Raw genomic sequence first — 20,468 nt, 5'->3', positions numbered from 1 at the left:
TGGCAGTCAGCACAGAGCCCGACGCGGGGCTCGAACCCACGAACCGCGAGATCATGACCTAAGCGAAAGTCGGACGCTTAACCGACTAAGCCACCCAGGCACCCCTGTTCATGTACATTTTAAAATGTGAAAGATTTTAAATTGAAGATGTTCAACTTAAAAGATATCACAAAATGGGGCGCCTGGGTGGCTTAGTCAGTTAAGCGTCCGACTTTCGCTTAGGTCATGATCTCGCGGTTCGTGGGTTCGAGCCCCGCGTCGGGCTCTGTGCTGACTGCCAGCTCAGAGCCTGGAGCCTGTTTCAGAGTCTGTGACTCCCTCTCTCTCTGACCCTCCCCTGCTCACGCTGTCTCTCTCTCTCTCCTAGAAATAAATAAAACATTAAAAAAATTTTTTTTAAATAAAAAAAAATAAAAAAAAAAAGATATCACAAAATGGCCCAGGTTAGATGAATGTATATCCCCCAATAGAAAATGAAAGCACTTTCCCATCCTAAACCTTTCTTTTCACTTACATTTCTTTAATTACTAAGGTGGCAGAGCATCCTTCATGGTTAGTGGACGTTTGTATACCATCTGTTGCCCTTTGCTGACTTTTCCCTTTGGTTTTTTTTCTCTACTTTTATTGATTTTAGGAGTCCTTTATACACGAAGGACATTAGGCCTTGGTCATCTATGCAATAGTTCTCCCCCCCAACCCCCACCAGGTTGGTCTTTAATTTTATACATTATTTTTACTTAACCCACTGAGTTAAAACTGTAACTTTATTTGGAAAAACTGTAACTTTATTTGTAGCCACATACACCATTCTTTTTCTTTTGCTAGAAGATTTAAGTGCATTTAGTTACGTTGAGAGAGAGAGGCAGAGGGAGAATCCCAAGGAGGCTCCTCACTATCAGTGCAGAGCCCAAAAGGGGGCTTGAACTCTCGGAACCATGAGATCATAACTTGAGCTGAAACCAAGAATTGGACACTTAACCTACTGAGCCACTCAGGCACCCCTACATATATGTGTGTATATATATGTTATGTCTTTATTTTTAAGTAACCTCTATACCCAATGTGGGGCTCGAACTCACAACCCTGAGATCAAGAGCTGCATGTTCCACAACTGAGCCAGCCAGGCGCCCCACATATTTGAATTTAAAAACCCGAATGCTTTTAACTAAGGAACACATTCTCTATTTCCCCACAGGATACAGCTGTGTTTGTACTATGTCCTCATAAATGGCTGACTTCATGTTTTTAAAGTTGTCCGTCTGGACCCTTGAGACAGAGTGTATAGGTACAGGCACATGTTTGCGTCTGAGTGTTTTTACGTGAGTGTGTATCTGTGTGTGTATGATATCTGCTCTAGAGCTTTTATGGTTTCGTTGTGTCCATTTCAATTTCGGGTTCGTATGCATTTTTTTTCTAAGTAGGCGTCAAGCCCAGCGTGGTGCCCATTGTGGGGCTTGAACTCACGACCCTGACATCAAGACCTGAGCTGAGATCAAGAGTCGGTTGCTTAACTGACTGAGCCCCCCGGTGCCCCTGCAGTTTATTGTTGGTGGAGCAAATGAACACAACCAAGAGCTGGGATAAACTTATCTCTCTCCCTGGCCGGCAACGGCACCGAGGAGGGCGGGCATCAATGGCTGCTGGTAGATTAAAAACAAAAAACAAATCCTATGGTTTTTGTCCGTTTATAAAAATAATGCAAATTCCGGGATCATACACATACTCCCACCACCCCAAATAACCACCTTTTTTTCCATGCAATGTATTTCCGGCAAGTATTTTTGTTTTTTTCATACGTATAGGTTTTCGTTTCAGGAATCTGGTTTTTGTCTGTTTTAACCTGTGACAACATCTATACTGCTAATACTTAATGTTTTCACCCAGCAGTTCCCAAACCTGGATGGGCAGCTGGCTTCCCAGTGGAGCTTGTTAAAAATAATGAATCCGTGGGGCACCTGGGTGGCATAGTCGGTTAAGCGTCTGACTTCGGCTCAGGTCATGATCTCACGGTTTGTGGGTTCGAGCCCCTCGTCGGGCTCTGTGCTGACAGCTCGGAGCCTGGAGCCTGCTTCAGACTCTGTGTCTTCCTCTCTCTGACCCTCCCCTGCTCACGCTGTCTCTCTCTCTTTCTCTCTCTCTCTCTCTCAAAAATAAATTTAAAAAACACATTAAAAAAAAAAGAATCCATGGGGCACCTGGGTGGCATAGTCGGTTAAGCGTCTGACTTCGGCTCAGGTCATGATCTCACGGTTCGTGGGTTCGAGCCCCTCGTCGGGCTCTGTGCTGACAGCTCGGAGCCTGGAGCCTGCTTCAGACTCTGTGTCTTCCTCTCTCTGACCCTCCCCTGCTCACGCTGTCTCTCTCTCTTTCTCTCTCTCTCTCTCTCAAAAATAAATTTAAAAAACACATTAAAAAAAAAAGAATCCATGGGGCACTTGGGTGGCTCAGTGGGTTAAGCATCCGACTTCGGCTCAGGTCATGATCTCACTGCTTATGGGTTCGAGCCCCACATCGGGCTCTACAGCTCAGAGCCTGGATCCTGCTTCGGATTCTGTGCCTCCCTCTCTCTCTGCTCCTCTCCTCTCTCTCTCTCTCTCTCAAAAATAAATAAACATTAAAAACAAAGGAATCCGTAACCCCACATGGTGGACCCTGGGAATCCACATTTTTCCTAAGTTCCACGGAGGTGCCCGGGACCCAGGCAGGCCCACCTGACCCGTCTCCCCCGCCCCCCAGCTGTACCTGTGATCGTCTGGGTCTCGGAGGTGATGGTCCTGGTGGCGGTCTGAGTCTGGGCAGCAGGCACGGTCTCTTCAGACACAAACTGCACGGTGCTGGGGGCGGCCGCGGACGTGCCGGTCAGCTGGCAGCCGCTTTGCTTGTGCGCCACGAAGGCATCCAGGTTGTTAAACTGCTGCTTGCAGATGCCGCAGATGTGGATGTCGGGCGTCAGCTCCACCAGCACCGTTGTGCTACCTGAAACTCCACGGGACAAACGGAAAGTCACGGATTAACTGATTGTGTAGTTAACTCCAAACAGCTTAAAACCGCAACGCGGACCAGATTCACAGTAGGAGAAAAGGACAGGGCGGCAGTGATGGCCAGTGGCTGGCGCGATGTCCGTGCTGCTCCCCTCTGTCGTCCTAGCCAGCGGCGCCATTTCAGACCCAAGTGACAGGGGCTCCTGATGTACCACTGCCCGTAGGGCCCTGGTGGCATTTTATGCAAGAAAGATCTTCAATATGCAGGGCTGCTTGTGCTTTGAAGGACCAGTAGCCGCGTCCTATCCCAATAAAACGTAGATGTACTTCCCAGTCATTATGAAAACCAGCCCCTCCACTTTTACACCCCCCTCTCCCCCATCCATGAGCCCTACTAGTCTAAGTGATCTTGGTCCCTTACATACTTGGGAACTTCTGGGAAAATCTGGCTTTCATGATAAAAAGGGATTAGTGATGGCTGGGACTGGTTCCCTCTTCTTCTGGCCTGGAATGCAGATGTGATGCCAGGAGCTTCTGCGGCTATGTTGTTACTATAAGGAAAATGCTAAGATCCCTACAGATGCTCGTCCTTACTTCATGGATCCCCCAAATCAACCAATCCCAGACTTTTCATTAGGCTTGCATAGTTCAGTTTGTTACTTGTAGCCAAAATTCATTCCTAACTGACAGGGATATTGTTTCTCAACCATAATGATCCCAAAAGTTAGTAGTGTGTTAACATTTGTGAAGCACTTCCCACAATATCTGGCACTGTATAAGAAAGTGCTAGGTAGGGGCGCCTGGGTGGCTTAGTTGGTTGGGCGTCCGACTTCGGCTCAGGTCATGATCTCACGGTTCGTGGGTTCAAGCCCTGCGTCGAGCTCTGTGCTTACAGCTAGCTCAGAGCCTGGAGCCTGTTTCAGATTCTGTGTGTCTCTCACTAACCTTCCACCACTCATGCTGTCTCTCTCTCTCTCTCGCTCTCAGAAATAAATAAAACATTAAAAATTTTTTTAAAAAATAAAGTGCTAGGTAAATGTTTGCTAAATAAAGAAATACAATCAGGGCGCCTGGGTGGCTCAGACAGTTAAGCATCCAACTTAGGCATGGGTCATGATCTCACAGGTTTGTGGGTCTAAGCCCAGTGTCCAGCTCTGTGCTGACAGTGTATTTCTCTCTCTCTGCCCCTCCCCAACTTGTGCACGTGCATGCAAGTGCTCTCTCTTTCCTTTCTCTCAAAATAAATAAAACTTAAAAAATATAAAAAAACATATAATCAATGAATGAGTCTCTAATATGACTACCTTAATTTTTATTTTTAAAATTTTCTTTGCCTCACTGTAAGGAAACTCATGTTAATAACAGAAAATTAGGAATAGAAGAAGCAGGAGGGAAAAGCACTCACAATCTTTCCACTTATGGATGCCATGAATGTTATAAAATATTTTCTTCCATTCATTTTTTTTAATATTTTTTATTTATTTCTAGGAGAGAGAGAGAGAGAGAGCGCGACAGCGTGAGCAGGGGAGGGTCAGAGAGAGAGGGAGATACAGACTCTGAAATAGGCTTCAGGCTCTGAGCTGGCAGTCAGCACAGAGCCTGACGCGGGGCTTGAACCCACGAACCGCGAGATCATGACCCAAGCGAAAGTCAGACGCTTAACCGACTAAGCCACCCAGGCGCCCCATTCCATTTATTTTCTTAACGCTTAAACATTAAGATCACAATGTACTGTAAAATCAGTCTTTCCCCCACATAATATCGCATAAGCATTATGGCTAGATCCGTAAAATTTTTTATAAATCTAATTATTTAACAGCACACTATCGAATGTTATCTGTGCATCATAGCCTCAGTACTTATAAGGTCTTTATATTATTTCTAATTTTCCTCAAGTCTAAGTCATACTACCTTTGTGCATATATGGTTGGTACATATGCATCATAACTTTCTGAAAATTTATAATTAATTACATTATGTTCCATTTTTCCCCAAGTTGAGCAAAGGCAAGTAACCTCTGTGTGGAAATACAATTTGGTTGACTTGCTAAGAACAGAGAGTCTGGGCTGTATTGCCACCTTTTTTTCTCAAAAGAATTCTTTTAGGTTTATTTATTTATTTTGAGAGAGAGAGAGAGAGAGAGAGCGAGCGAGAGCACACAAGCGGCAGAGGGGAAGAGAGAGAGGGAGACACAGAATCCCAGGCGGGCTCCGCGCTGTCAGCACGGAGTCAGACGTGGGGCTGGAACTCACGAACTGTGAGATCGTGACCTGAGCTGAACTCAAGAGCTGGACACCCAATCGACGGAGCCACCCAGGCGCCCCTGAGTTGTCACGTTTTATAAGCCGTCTTGCAGAGTGCCCCGTGCGTGTAAGTACATCAAAATCAGCGGACGGGAGGAATGAAGCTTTTTCTATTCCTCCGGACGCTGCCTCCCTATAGCTGAGGTGCCCATGAGACTCAAGAAAACAAGGAACCAGGAAATGAAACGACTTGCATCAGTGATTCCTTAATGATCAAACAAGACTGATACCCAGTATGAAAGGGTTTTAATAATAATGTCTCCAGGCTGTGGCAAAGCGTGCAAGTAATGATCTAGACTTTCCTTAGAATCCTGACACTGATTTACAGTGACTTGGGCTTGGTCTCTCTCATCCGTAAAATGGGAAGTTTCTGTTGCCTAGAATGGTTACGAGGACTGAATGAGATAGTGCTTGTAAAAGCCCAGCACAGGGTCCCCATCCCCCAGCATGAGCCTGGGGGGTTCCTAAGACACCCCATTTGAATGTGAGCGTACACCCCTCTGGGAATGATAAAATATGCCTCACCCCCTGCATTTGCAGTGAGAATCAACAGGCCAAATAAAAACCACGGGGCGTGGGTACCGCTCAACAGCAACAAGAAAGATATTCCCTTTATCTTCGCTCTGTTCTCCAAACCTGTCTCAGCATCAGAATAATCTGGGAGTGTGGGGGGGGGGGTGTGTGTGTGGGGCGTGGGGGTGTTAAACATGGACATATCTGAACCCCACTTTGGAGATACTGAGTCATAATGGAGGTAGGGTGCAGAAGGGGCTGGTGTTCAGAGAAATCTGTGCTTTTCCCAAGTTATGCAAGGATTATCCGGCCAAGTTTGGGACTCAATGTGTCTAAAACGGCTAAGCTAAGCGCCTACTATGCGCCAGATGCCTACAAAGCCCTGAGCGGGAGGCTGGTTCTCGAGGCTGCGTGCGTCCGAACCGCTCTGGGTAAGGCCACGGATCCCCTCCCCCACGTCCCCCATCTAACGGGTGGGGCGCAGCCAGCTTGTTTCTTTTTTCTTTTTTTAAATACGCGCTCGCGCTGCCAGGCGGCTGGTTTGCGCTCCGGCTCCGGACCGCACTTTGGGGAAACGATGCGGCGGAGACATCATGTACGTGAGTTAGGACGCTGTCCCCAGCAGGAAAATTAAAATGAACCCCAAACTCAAAGAAAGCGACCACCGCCCCATTCCCCATTCAGACCTCCACCTTTAACGTGGGAAAGGCTTTGCAGTGCGGCGGCCAGCCCAGCCCGCCAGACCGCATGCGACCCTCGGGTCCCCGGACTTCAGTGATTCGGAGCCACCAAGGCAGAAGTTTTCCCATCAGCGGAATCGCAGTTACCCCCCAACCCCCTCCCCCAAACTCCGCCGGGGGGGGGGGCGGGGAATCCCCCGAGGGGGTGGCGATTGTCTGAACGGCGTGCCCTCCCCCACCGTTCCCTTCCCAGGGTCTTGCCGGGCTGGAGAGCGCCCCCCGCCATCCACCGGGTTGGGTGCTCCCATCCCAGGCCCACTCCGGCGCCCCCTGCCCGGCGCGCCCGCCGCGGTGCCCGAGACGCCGGCTCCGCGCCGTCACCCCGATTTCGGGGCCCCGGGCCTGCTCGCTGCGTCGCAGACGTGCCTGGGCCCGGGCCCCGGAGCGCGCACTGGGCCCCGGAGCGCGCACTGCGCCCGGAAAAGCACTTACTTTGCACCGAGCCCGGGAAGCTCTCGCCCTCGCTGCTCGCGTTCATGGCCGCAGACTGGGAGGTCCCCGGCCGGCCGGGGTGCCAGGGGCGGGGGGCGCTGATCTACATGGTGCAAGCACTTTTCCTTTTATTTTTCCACACCCCCCAGCCTTCCTTCTCCCAACTCCGCCAGGCGGGGAGGACGGATGTAAAGCAAGCTCCACTTCCGCTGCCTAGAGGGCGCTGGCCGGGCCCGGCCGCCCCAGCCTGGCTGCGCATCGGCGGCTCCCGGGGGAAGCTGCGGGCCAATCCCGAGGCCCGGGCCGCCCGGCCCCGCAGCGCGGAATCCCCCGGGGCCGGGGCCGCGCGCGAGCGTCCGCGCGGGTGGCGAGGGAGGCGCCCCCACGCCGGCCGCCGCCGGCCCCTGGCCCGACCCCCGGCGGACTTGGCCGAGGCGTTTGGCCTTCCCGGCCCGGTCGCCTTTGCACCTGCCGCCGTGGGCGTCTGGTCCCCAAGGCGTCCCCCCCGGGTCACCGGGGTGCTCTGCAGAGAGGACGGCGTCAGGCTGCGTTGGGGGGTGGGTGCGCGGGGCGCGGCGGGCTCGGGAGGAACCCCAGCTGAGCGTCAGCGCCCGGCAAATCAGCGACGCGCTGGGCGGGTCCCCTGCCCAGCTAGTGAGACACCGAGGACCGTGATCACGTGGATCCCAAGAGTAACAACTGGGATCAGACGCCGAAGGCCCCCCGCGCCGGGGTTCGGCCCGCTGTGTCGCGCACTGTCGCCGGCGGCCTCGCAGAACAGTGACTGTCAGGTCCCCCCCCAGGGTTTCTCATTCAGTCAGTCCGGTGGGAGGTCCGAGAACGAGCGTTTCCAAGTTTACGAGTGAAGTCCCAGCTGTTCGTCCACACTGCCCTCCCTGGTCTCTACCCGCTTGGCGGACCTCGTCTACAAGTCTCTCCTTCCCTCCGGCTTCAGGGGCTCAGTCTCCAGTCTCCTGCGCTACTGGCCCCTCTGGATCCACCCGCCACCCTCCCTACTACCTTCGGGTCTTGATTCAAATTCACATTCTTGGAGAGGCCGGTCTTGGCTAACCCATTCTATTTATTTATTTATTTATTAATGTTTATTTACTTTTTGAAAGAAAGAGTGTGTGAATGGGGGGGGGGTGAGCAGAGAGACGGAGACACAGACTCCGAAGCAGGCTCCAGGCTCTGAGCTGTCAGCACAGAGCCCCATTGGGGGGCTTGAACTCACAAACCGTGAGGTCATTACCTGAGCTGAATTCACCACTGAGCCCCCCAGACGCCCCCTTGGCTAGTTTCCTCTTCCCACACCCAACCGCTCCCTGTCTCTCTCTGGTCTGCCTTTTCTTTCTTCTCAGAACTTACTGCATTCAGCATGATGTAGCTGTAGTAGATCTATCCATCCATGGATCGGCCGACCTACGAGATACACAATTTACTTGTGTATTCGCCCTTACACATTCAGAAGTTCCCAAGAAAGTGGTGTTAAAAAAAATCTCTTTCAGGGGCACCTGGGTGGCTCAGTCGGTTAAGCGTCCCACTTCCGCTCAGGTCATGATCTCACGGTTCGTGGGTTCGAGCCCCGCGTCGGGCTCTGTGCTGACAGCTCAGAGCCTGGAGCCTGTTTCAGATTCTGTGTCTCCCTCTCTCTCTGCCCCTCCCCTGCTCATGCTGTGTTTCTCTTTCTCTCAGAAATAAATAAAACACTAAAAAAAGAAGATGAAAAAAATCTCTTTGCTTCACTGATACATGTATCCCCAGCGACTTAGCCTACTTCCTGGCACATAGTAGGTTCTCGGTAAACATGACTGTGTAACTAATGGAATTTCCGCTGCTGCTTCCTTTAAGGATTTGTTCATTCCTCCAACAATTATTTCTGTATACGTGCAATGTGCGAGACCCCGGGCTAACCCCTGGAGGTACATGGGCGGTCCAAGTGATTGGGTACCTGCTCTCATAGAACTTGGCGAGTGGCCAGTGATTTAGTCAACACTAAATAGTCACATCAGCAGTGTAATTTCTTACCAGTGATAAGGTCTCAGAAGACCTAAAATGAGGGCTGTGATCATGGCTGCAGGAATGGTCAGGGAAGGCCTCTCTGAGTAGGAAATAGTCAGAGAGCAGGTAATATCTATAGGCGGTGGAGGGGGGTGGGTGCAATTCCAGCCCAAATTAGTGGAAGCTAGAGCCCTGAGGCAGGAATGAGCTGGACGTGAATTGACCAATCCCGTCTCCCCTCCCCCCATGCACATCTTACCACTCTCCCCCTGCTTTGCTCAGGCCAGTGCCACCTGCCTTCCTGCCCCCCCCCCCCCCCCCCACCGGGGCCCCTGCATCTGCTCCACCCTCTGTCTCGATTGCTTTTCCCAGTCTCTTGCAGGACTGTATTCTTTCGGTTATCCAAGGCCAAGGCCGAATGGAATGTCCCCTAACTAGGGCGATTTTTCCTGTCTCCTATCTGAAACACCTGTTCCTCTTGGCATTCTCCCACCCCCTTGGTTATACCTATTCCTCGCTAACATGACCCAGAAAGGCACTGCCGCTTAGGGCGCTGTTTATTTTCAAATGCTTGATAAATGTGCTCCGAGGTGCACACCTCAGTCAGCCCCATGTGGATCAAGCTACAGATGATTTCCAGCCTGAGGACCCGTCCCAGTCAATGCTTCTCCAGCCCCTCAAACCCAGAGAGGTAAGCGCCCCTCTGACGCCTGTTGCCATGGATTCATTTTGTTGAGAGTAGTAGTCTTCATATTTGCCTGCAGAGAAGAAACATCTAGAGAGACGGCTTGGGAAAGCCCAAATTCTCAAGTCCCAATCTAGACCTGCTGCAGAATTTCCTAGGGCAAGAACTGGTAATTTGCGTGCATTTCACAAGTGCCGCAGGTAATTCTTACTGACATAAAAGCCTGGACCTTACCAACTGGGGGTGAATTCAGTCTGTAGGTCCTGGAGAGACAGGCTGTTCCCTGGCCATATAAATCCTGGAGCTGCTATGCCGTAACTAGTTGGGTGATCTTGGGCAACTGCTCTTTGTCTCAATTTTCTGTACGTGGAGATAATCGTAGTAGCTACTTCATTAAATTGTTTTTCAGAGGAAGCCAGTCGATATGTCTAACGGGCTTACAATAGTGCATGGCGCATATAACTGGGCGACACATCTCAGCTATCATTAATTTTTTAAATTTTTAAACGTTTATTTATTTTTTGAGAGACAGTGAAAGACAGAGTATGAGCAGAGGAGAGACAGAGAGAGAGAGAGAGAGAGAGAGAGAGAGAAGAGAGAGTCATAGAATCCGAAGCAGGCTCCAGGCTGTCAGCACAGAGCCCAACGCGGGGCTCGAACTCATGAGTGGTTAGATCATGACCTGAGCCGAAGTCAGATGCTTAACCGACTGAGCCACCCAGGCGCCCCTATTTATGTTTTACTTATGCTCGGTTATTATCTATCTACCCACTGGCTATACGCTCAAGAGAGCATAGACCTGACTTATTTTATTAACCTTGTACTCCCAGAGCCCAGGACAGAACCTGGTTCACAGGGGCCCTCAATATATTCTTTTGTTGTTGAATGAATTTATGTTTCCTTCAGCTCCCATTTAACCATTTGCTACCACGCCCAGCCATACTTACTCTTGTATATGTAGATTACTGCAGTGGTTTTCTTCTGGTTTTAAAATTCCTTCTCTTCTTGTTTTTTTCTTTCCATACTTGTTTTTTCTTATTGTAGCAATATTACAGGGTCAGTATGAGAAATTTGGAAAAAAATTTCGGAAAAATCTAAGGAAGAAAATAAAATACATTTATAATATACTACCCAGAAATAACGTCTCTCTCTTTTTTTTTTTTAACAAATAGTTTATTGTCAAATTAGTTTCCACATAACACCCAGTGCTCATCCCCACAAGTGCCCTCCTTCATGCCCATCCCCCCTCCCCCCCACATCCATCAGTCCTCAGTTTTTGTCAGCATTCAAGAGTCTCTCATGGTTTGCCTCTCTCCCTCTCCCCCACCATTTCCCCCCTTCTTCTCCCCCTTGTTCCTGCGTCAAGTTCCTCCTAATCCTCCTATACGTGCAAACATATGATATTTGTCCTTCTCTGCCTGACTTATTTCGCTCAGCATAACACCCTCAAGGTCCATCCATGTTGCTACACGTGGCCAGATTTCATCCTTTCTCATTGCCATGTAGTGTTCCATCGTATAGATAAACCACATCTTCTTGATCCATTCGTCCGTTGATGGACACTTAGGCTCTTTCCATGTTTTAGCTATTGTGGAGAGTGCTGCTATGAACATTGGGGTACATGTGCTCCTATGCATCAGCAAGAAATAACGTCTCTTTAAACGTAAGCTCTACCCTCATTGTGGGGCTTGAACTCACAACCCTAAGATCAAGAATCACATGCTCTACTGACTGAGCCAGCCAGGCACCCGCAGAAATAATATCTGATTGATAAATACAGCTAAAGTCTTTTCTTTCTTTGTGTCTGTGTATGTTTGTGTATATGTATATATGCATAAACACACAAGGTGTATTCATATGTTTTATAAAAAATGTCATTTTAATGTACATGGTATTTTTTTTAATGTTTATTTATTTTTGAGGGAGAGAAAGAGACAGAGAGTGTGAGCAGGGGAGGGGCAGAGAGAGAGACACAGAATCAGAAGCAGGCTCCAGGCTCTGAGCTGTCAGCACAGTGGGCCTCGAACCTACAAACTGTGAGATCGTGACCTGAGCCGAAGTTGAATGCTTAACCGACTGAGCCACTCAGGTGCCTCGACTTACATGGTATTTTTAAACTCCCTTTTTGGGTATGTATTATGATCATTATTTTTAAAAGTTATGCAAATAATATATGGCTGCCTGAGATCCCACCATTTAGAGATAACCAGTATTCACATATACACTATATATCTTTTTAGATTTTCCCATAGAAATATAATAGGATGAATCAATTGAATTGCTGATGTTTGTCTAATTTTAGCTTAAAGATGTTAATTCCATATGGTTCAAATCAGTATGAGTCACCATATTAATAACAGACTTCTGGTAGATCGCTATTTGCGTATCTAACAATTGGTTGTCTCAAATTCTCTTAGTAGCAGAATTTTTGATTTGCAACTGAGGGCATGGCCTCCTGGAAAAAGACTTTTTCCAGCCTCCTTTGCTGCTAGACATGGATACATGACTACATTCTCACAATGTAAATGAAATGTGATGGGACTTCCCACAAATCTCCTAAACATAACAGTGGACATAGCTAGCCATTTGCCCCGTCTTCTTTTTCGCTCCCTCCCGTCCTTGCTTGGAAAGAAGATGCGATGGGCGGAGCTTTAGCTGCCCTTTTGGACTATGCAAAGGAAGTTCTACTGTAGGTATGGCTGGGTCGTGAGTTGGAAGTAGCCCAGGTCCCTAACTTCTTTGTAGAGCAGTCACCTGTACTGCCTACCTCATAGTTGGCTTTGATTTTGAAGGGTTTTCTCAGTTTGGTTGATGCATTAGAATCACCTGGGAAGTTGTGAAATGTGCAGATGCCCCCACTCTGTTCATGGAGGCTCCGCTGCAGGTGGACAGCCTGGGCGTCTGTACGCCCGACAAACTCCTTGTGTGATCGTGATGCTCTTGGTGTTTGTAAGCGTGTGCTCCTCACTGTTAGTTTCAATGGTTGCATAATATTTTATTATAGGATTGCATCATAATTTATTTGATATGCTATTGGATGTTGTTAATTACTTTTTAAATGTCATAAGTCATGCACTCAGTAGCTTTTTTATTGGCCCACGTGAATCCATTGCATCTCTGTGCCAGCCGTCCTGAACAGCGTGGCCGCCAGAGCCTGTTTCAACACCATTTGGAAGGGCTTTTCCTCCCCTTCTCTTTTCAGATCATTTTCTCAATATGGTTTCCTTCCAGATGAATTTCTTGGTTAAGGATTACAGTTCTTAGGGGCGCCTGGGTGGCTCAGTCAGTTAAGCGTCCTACTTCAGCTCAGGTCAGGATCTCGCGATTGGTGAGTTCAAGCCCCACATCAGGCTCTGTGCTGACAGCTCAGAGCCTGGAGCTGCTTCAGATTCTGTGTCTCCCTCTCTCTCTGCCCCTCCCCCACTCATTCTCTCTCTCTCTCTCTCTCTCTCTCTCTCTCAAAAATAAATAAACTTAAAAAAAATTACATTTCTTAAAAAGGCTTGGCCTGATTCAAATGCTCATGGTTTCTTCTGTTCTTAAGGTTTTGACTGCTTCTCATTTAATAGATAAAAATACAGTTGAACAATGGCAAACTTCCTGTAGGTTTTAGATGTAATCCTGCTACATGTTGGAAATCTAGACTCTATTTCTTTTGAAAATCTTTGCCAAGGAATTACCTACATTACCCGTGTTTGTCATTTAACCCTCAGAACAACAAAGAGGTAGACACTATTTTCATGATTTTATTGATATAGAACCTGAGTCTCATAAAGAAAGGTTAAATAGATTTCCTCCAGTCAGAGGCCAATAAAGGATGATCTCAGGTTAGCATCTTTGAGGGCAGGTAACATAAACTGTAGAAGAACAGAGATTTGCACAGTGTTTCAAAATCAATTTATAAGAATTATTTTCTTACTTCAATTCTGGAAGGAGATTTTCAGATTCTTTCTTAAATTATTAAGAAATGATAATTTATTATTTAAATAATAATAAAGCTTTTAAATCCTGGTAATGTTAATCATAACAAGAATAACAAGATCATAATCAGGTTAATTGTCATAAGTTTTATGAGCAAAGTTACCCTTCTCTAAGCAAGATAGTTCATTAATACAAGGAACCTATTTTTTCTCCCATTGTAAACATTTTTTTAATGTTTATTTATTTTTGAGAGAGAGAGCATGAGCAGGGGAGGGGCAGAGAGAGAGAGGGAGGCACAGAATCCAAAACAGGCATGAGGCTCTATGCTGTCAGCACAGAGCCCAGCGCGGGGCTTGAACTCACAAACCGTGAGATCATGACCCGAGTGGAAGTTGGGTGTTTAACCAACTGAGCCACCAGGAGCACCCCCCGCCCCGCCCATTGTAAACATTTAAACAAATATAGTTTGCTATAGCAATCATGCATAATCCACTAAAAAGTAAGTTCTCAGGGCAGCAACTTGTTTATTTTCTTCTTTATTGTACACCAGCACCTATAATAGGGCCTGGTGTGTAAAAAGTAATGGATGGAGAGATAGTATCAAAGTTCCTTTGGAAACTCACTATTGGAGCAAACCTTGGCCATCAGAAGAAAGCGTTTTTCCCTTTTTAGTTAAGCATACCGACAAAAGGGTGATATGATGACCAAGTCTAGAAGAATTTCCACGGAAAACCTTTCCAATGAAATTTGAAAATTTCCTATTTCCTTTGAAACTGTGTGATAACCGGTATGCAGATATTTTTAAACCTCCCTTATTTTTCCAGATAAAGGGTCACAAGAACGGCTGAGCCAAGACTTGGCACTTTCTTTCTTTCTTTCTTTTTTTAAATGTTTTATTTATTTTTGAGACAGAGAGACAGCATGAGTCGGGGAGGGTCAGAGAAAGAGGGAGACACAGAATCTGAAGACAGGCTCCAGGCTCTGAGCTGTCAGCACAGAGCCCGACGTGGGGCTCGAACCCACGAGCCATGAGATCATCACCTGAGCCGAAGTCGGACGCTCAACCGACTGAGCCACCCAGGTGCCCCAGGACTTGGCACTTTCAAAAGCGCTTGTAGGAGCCACCTCTCCTCCCAAAGTTTGTCGAAATTACACAGAAAATCACAGTGCAAGGGATCCACTGTATATTTAGCCAAAGTAGGGGGGACCCGGCGCTGGGTCTGTTGTCTTCTGATCCACTGTCTGCCCCCCACCCCTCAGCCCTCCCCGTCAGGCAGCTGCCCTCATCTGTGTTTTCCAGGCTTTGGGAGCTTCTGGCTTCCTGCTGGGTTTGGTTAATGGATGAAAGGGAGAAGCTAGAGTATTTCTCCCCTTCCCCTCTCTCTACCTTGGTGGCTGTGTGGTGCCCGCTCTATGGCCCCAGATCCCAGAAAGACCACTGGTGGCCTCATCTTCTGCCAGGTGACATTAGTCCCTTGTCTCTGAAAACAGCCCCTTCTCCCTTTGTTCCCGAGCCTCATCCCTGGGGAGGCGGGGGAGCAAGTGGCTTCCAGCTCTTATTAAATATCTCTTGGTTGCTTAGCTGCCCTGATTTGGCTTTTAGGCTCTATTAGCCTGCGCGTATCAAATTCCCTCCATTAAATTTACACCTGAATCCTTAGAGTTTGCGTCTCTGTTCCTGGCTGGGCCCTGGCTGACACAGCTGGAGTAAAGGTGTGTGCGGCTCACATTTTATTCTTGATTTTCTAGATACTGTGGCTGGTTTGTAACTGGGCGACCCGGACTCTCTGTGGGAACTTGCTGGGGACACACAGGCTCGGGCACCACCCAGAGGTGCTGGACCAGGACCTCCGGGCACGTGGCCAGGCACACAGCTCGGAGACGCGCCGTGGGGGACTCTAACCTGCACCCCCGGACTGCATCACTGAAAGCAGATCCAAAATCTTGTGAAGGGGCCCAGGGAAAAGTGGATTCCACAATGGATTCACTAACGACAGTCAACAACAGCCTCTCCCTTAACATATAAGTGAACGAAGAAAAAGTGGGAAGTTAAACTAAGCGCTAAAACCCTCTGCGATAGGGTCTGCTCAAGACTCAACCCGTTGTGCATTCAGTGGTGATTACACAACCCATTATCTTGATGAGACTTGGCTTTGAGTGTTGCCTGGCCCCTAACCAAGGGCGGCACACCTGTGTTTTAATAGTTGCATTGACTTAGATAATTTCACAGGAGCAAGTATACACAGGCTTTGCTCCCCCCCACTCTTTTATATAGTTAATGCGTAACTATGAAAACTCTCCAACAGTAAAAAGGGTATACAGGGAACAGTGGGTTGCCTCCAATCTCCCCCAGGCCCCCCAGTTTCCTTTTTTAGGAAACATCTGCTATTAACAGTTTCTTGGGTGTTCTTCAAAAGTTTCCTACGTACATACAAAAACATATATGTATACTTATCCATTTCCTTTTCCTTTTTAAATTTTTTTTTTAAATGTTTATGTTTGAGGGGTGCCTGGGTGGCTTAGTCGGTTAAGCGTCCGACTTTCGCTTAGGTCATGATCTCGCGGTTCGTGGGTTTGAGCCCCGCGTCGGGCTCTGTGCTGACTGCCAGCTCAGAGCCTGGAGCCTGTTTCAGTCTGTGACTCCCTCTCTCTCTGACCCTCCCCTGCTCATGCTGACTCTCTCTCTCCCCTAGAAATAAATAAAACATTAAAAAAAAATTTAAATGTTTATGTTTGAGAGAGAGAGAGAGAGAGAGAGAGTACAAGTGGGGGAGGGGCAGAGAGAAAGGGAGACATAGAATCTGAAGCAGGGCTCTAGGCTCTGAGCTGTCAGCACAGAGCCCAACAAGGGGGTCGAACCCAGGATCAGGACTTGAGCCAAAGTCAGATGCTTAACCGACTGAGCCACCCAGGCGCCCCCATTTCTTTTTTTCAAACTATACCATAATGCAAACAATGTTCTGTATCCCTTTTCTTGCATGACAATGTATCTGGGGAAATATTGGTTCAAAGGGCTCCAGATCTGCCTTGTCGTTTTAGGAAGAGTTCAGTTGTCCACTGTACACATACACATAGTGAAGTGTATTTAAACACTTCCTGTTAATGGACATTTAGTTTGTTTCCAGTTTCTTTGTTACTGCAAACAAAGCTGCAACAAATATCTCTGTCTGTTTTTATATCTGTACAGGAGAGAGTATATCTGCACAATAATTTCCTAGACTAGAATGGCTAGGTACAATGGCATTTCAATTTTCTTGTTTTTTAAATGTTTTGTTTATTTTTGATAGAGAGAGAGAGACAGCATGAGCAGGGGAGGGTCAGAGAGAGAGGGAGACACAGAATCCGAAGAGAGGCTCCAGGCTCTGAGCTGTCAGCACAGAGCCCGACGCAGGGCTCGAACCCACAAACCGCTAGATCATGACCTGAGCTGAAGTCGGACGCTTAACCGACTGAGCCACCCAGGCGCCCCGACATTTAAATTTTCGATGCAATTCCGGTGCAGTCGTGCCACGTAGGGCTCCCACCAGTAACTTGTCAGAGCACCAGGTTCCTTTCTACCCACACTGTGTTATCACATTTCTGATCTTTGTCAGTCTGATGGGTAAAAAATGCTAAGTTGTAGGTTTTATTTGCATTTCTTTAATTATGATACAGGCCTGAATTTAAGTAAAATGAAAGCAATTTTTTTTAATGCTTTTTTATTTTTAAGAGAGAGAGGCGGAGCATGATCAGGGGAGAGTCAGAGAGAGAGGGAGACACAGAATCCGAAGCAGGCTCTGGGCTCTGAGCTGTCAGCACAGAGCCTAAAGTGGGGCTCGAACTCACAAACCATGAGAGAATGGGCTGAAGCTGGATGCTTAATCGACTTAGCCATCCAGGCACCCGGAAAGCAAATTCTAAACACTGATCTCCAAAACAAAACAAAACCATGTCATTACATTCTGTGTGATTATTGACGCAGAAGAGGTTCAAATCTAATGCATACAGTGGTGGGAGAGACACTTTGTTCCCAAGTTTGAATGCCAAAGAGGGGATCTGAAAGTCAACCTTCTGGGGGTCCTCAGTGTGTTCAAAGTTAGCGTGTAACACTTTGGGCTGTGCATTTTTAAATGGTGTTAATTATACATTAAAGATGAAATTCAGGGGCGCCTGAGTGGTTCAGTCGGTTAAGTGTCCGACTTCAGCTCAGGTCATGATCTCACGGTTTGTGGGTTTGAGCCCCGCGTCGGGCTCTGTGCTGACAGCTCAGAGCCTGGAGGCTGTTTCGGATTCTGTTTCTCCCTCTCTCTCTGCCCCTCCCCTGCTCACACTGTTTCTCTCTCTCAGAAATAAGTAAAACATTAAAAAAAAAAAAAGAAATTCAAAATCAGGTATTTGCTGAGCTGTTGGAACACCCTTCCTGACACTAAGGATTGGAAACTACTGATTGAGTTCTCATGTTACAGAAAGGGAAACTGAGACCCTCCCAGTCTGGTGGGAATCCAAAGCAATTGGTGGAAATTTGAAAAAAAAAAAAAAAGTTTTTTTTAACGTTTTTGGGATATGTGTTTACACCCTTTTATCATGATGTAGTTTGAGCCCCCAAAAGTTACAAACCTTTTGTACCCTTGTGCCTTTCGCCCAGCTCCCGCCAAAGATATAGTCTTCCTGGGTTTCAAACAATCTTGGAATGTGGATTCCTTTTAAATGCTTTTTATCCCTCCAGATCAAAAGGTTCATAGCCAGATCAAAAGGTTGCCATATCACTATTGTATTGATAATCCCGATTTCCCTTAAAATGTCCTGGAAAGTATTTTAGTTAGAGCCACATTTGTTACTGAAATCAGTAGTCCCCCGAATACAAAGGCTCAAAGTCATAGAAACTGATTGCTCCTTCTCAAGTCTGATACAGAAGGTCTCCTTCAAGGACCTGACCCCTCCCACTTGGTAACTGGGTCATTCCCCACAACTGCACCTGGAGAAGGTCCACTCACATCCTACAATTCTTCTGTCTAAAAGACACAGACCTACTTCCTACTTAAGCACCATTGGCAGAGTCTGGTCACATGGCACCCAGGGGCTGTAAGGGGGTAAGGGGGTAAGGGGGTGGGTCTGGGAAGTGTAGGGGCAGCCCCTTATTAACTCCAACTCCAGGCTGGGGGTGGGGCAAGTTTTGATGGACAGATAGCTGTCTGCCTCAGAGGATTCTTTACTTTGGCTCAAATGATATGTCACCGAGGAGTTCTGTGAACTTAGGTTTTAATTCATTTTATTATTATTTAACTACTTCTCGTGGACTTTTGCGATTTTGTTTTGGAGTCAGCCTGGTATCTCTTTCTTCTGACAACAAACAGGATGACTTCTTTCCATGCCTTTCTTTCTTTTCTTCTTTTTTAAAAGTTTATTCTTTTATTTATTTTGAGAGAGAGATAGACAGCAAGTGGGGGAAGGGCAGAGAGAGAGGGAGACCAAATCCCAAGCAGGCTCCACACTGTCAGCACAGAGCCCAATGTAGGGCTGGAACTCACCAACCGTGAGATCATGACCTGAGTCGAAATCAAGAGTTGGATGCTTAACTGACTGAGCCACCCAGGGGCCCCTTTCCATGCCTTTCTTTTGGTGATGGCTAATATTAATATTTGGTGATGGATAATATTAAACACGGCCTCCAATCCCAGTGGTGACAAAGGTGTCCCTGTGACCCAGATGCAGCCAGTGTCTCCTACCATGCTAACTTACCTGAAGCCCCTCCAGGCTTCCATACCATGAACATTCTGTCCGGTTTCCCATTTGGAATTCTGTTTTCCTGGTATACGTGCAGGAGTGGATCTGGTTTCCGGACCTGAGGTGGAAATGGAGTTGGCAAGCTTGGGTGTGGAAGCCAGGGATGCCGGGATCAGAAACAAAAAGAACCCGGGTTCTTGCTGATTTTACTGAGCCATCACACCTGCTCTGAGATCGCCTGGCTCCTGACTTCTCATTAAATATACCAATAAATGTCCTTCTGATTGCAGCCAGTCCTCTCCAACTTTTTTCACATCAGAGTACATGAGTGAAACGATAATTGTAAGCACACTGGGGTAAAAGGTAGACATTTTGAGGCATTGATATGGAGGCTGGGGGGAAAATTAATCCCATTTCCTTATGTTATTTCTTTAAAATGTAAAAAAAGAAAGTTTTAGGAAGTAATTAAATGTTGCAATTTTACAGAACTTCTGTTGCAACGTGTCAGATTTTTATACAAGAAACTTGAGTTTGGGGCGCCTAGGTGGCTTGGTTGAGCGTCCGACTTTGGCTCGGGTCATGATCTCATGGTTCATGGGTTTGAGCCCCACGTCAGGCTCTCTGCTGTCAGCTCAGAGTCCATTTCAGATCTTCTGTCTCGCTCTCTCTCTCTGTCCCTCCCCCTGTTCGCGCGCTCTCTCTCAAAGATAAATAAACATTAAAAAAAAAGAAAAGAAATTTTAAAAAAAGAAACCTGAGTTTGCTTCCACTGACACTTTTGTGTGTTAGACTTTACACTTTAAGAGGGTGTCCGTAACTCCTGTGCAAATATTTTTAACGATGATCCTGCCACTTACTTGATAGGTACCATCAATGAAAAGCTTTGTTAGCACGAGGTTATATACAAATATAAAACTTTTTTTTTTTAAAAACTTTCAGAATTTTCTGATGCTAATCTATATTTTAAAGGCTATAATAGCAACATCTTCCCTGTCATTGATAAATGTTGGTGTTTCTTGTGATAATGCTAATGCAAAAGGCTTTCCAGTTCCAATCCGATATGGAGATGCAATGTCATGCTTCAGGACACTGGGAAGCTCCCACTTGCAGACCTCACAGGCGTGGTTTGAGCAGTCCCCTGCAGGTCACCTTGGGTGACCTCTGGTGACTAGCCTCGGGTCACCAGAAG

The 20,468-nt window shown here is 47.2% G+C and overlaps 1 protein-coding gene across 3 annotated transcripts in view; it reads right to left on the bottom strand.

Moving 5' to 3' along the window:
• ZFP64 (ZFP64 zinc finger protein) overlaps positions 1–7,321 on the bottom strand; it is a 93,962-nt gene extending 86,641 nt beyond the window's left edge. Inside the window, exons 1-2 of one of the 3 annotated variants that reach the window (XM_039229973.1) lie at positions 6,970–7,321; positions 2,743–2,982 (exon numbers count right to left, since the gene is read on the bottom strand). In XM_039229973.1, the coding sequence (XP_039085904.1) occupies positions 2,743–2,982; positions 6,970–7,015 (286 nt within the window). In that variant the 5' untranslated portion in view covers positions 7,016–7,321. The remainder of the gene's footprint in view (positions 1–2,742; positions 2,983–6,969) is intronic. The other 2 variants (XM_039229971.1, XM_039229972.1) reach the window with 2 other exon arrangements.
• Positions 7,322–20,468: the final 13,147 nt, after the last annotated feature.

The sequence above is a fragment of the Hyaena hyaena genome, unplaced genomic scaffold, assembly GCF_003009895.1.
Source record: "Hyaena hyaena isolate Hyena2069 unplaced genomic scaffold, ASM300989v1 scaffold_42, whole genome shotgun sequence".
NCBI lineage: Eukaryota > Metazoa > Chordata > Mammalia > Carnivora > Hyaenidae > Hyaena > Hyaena hyaena.
Note: the sequence above shows the minus strand (reverse complement) of the source record. Positions and strands in the feature narration are given on the sequence as shown.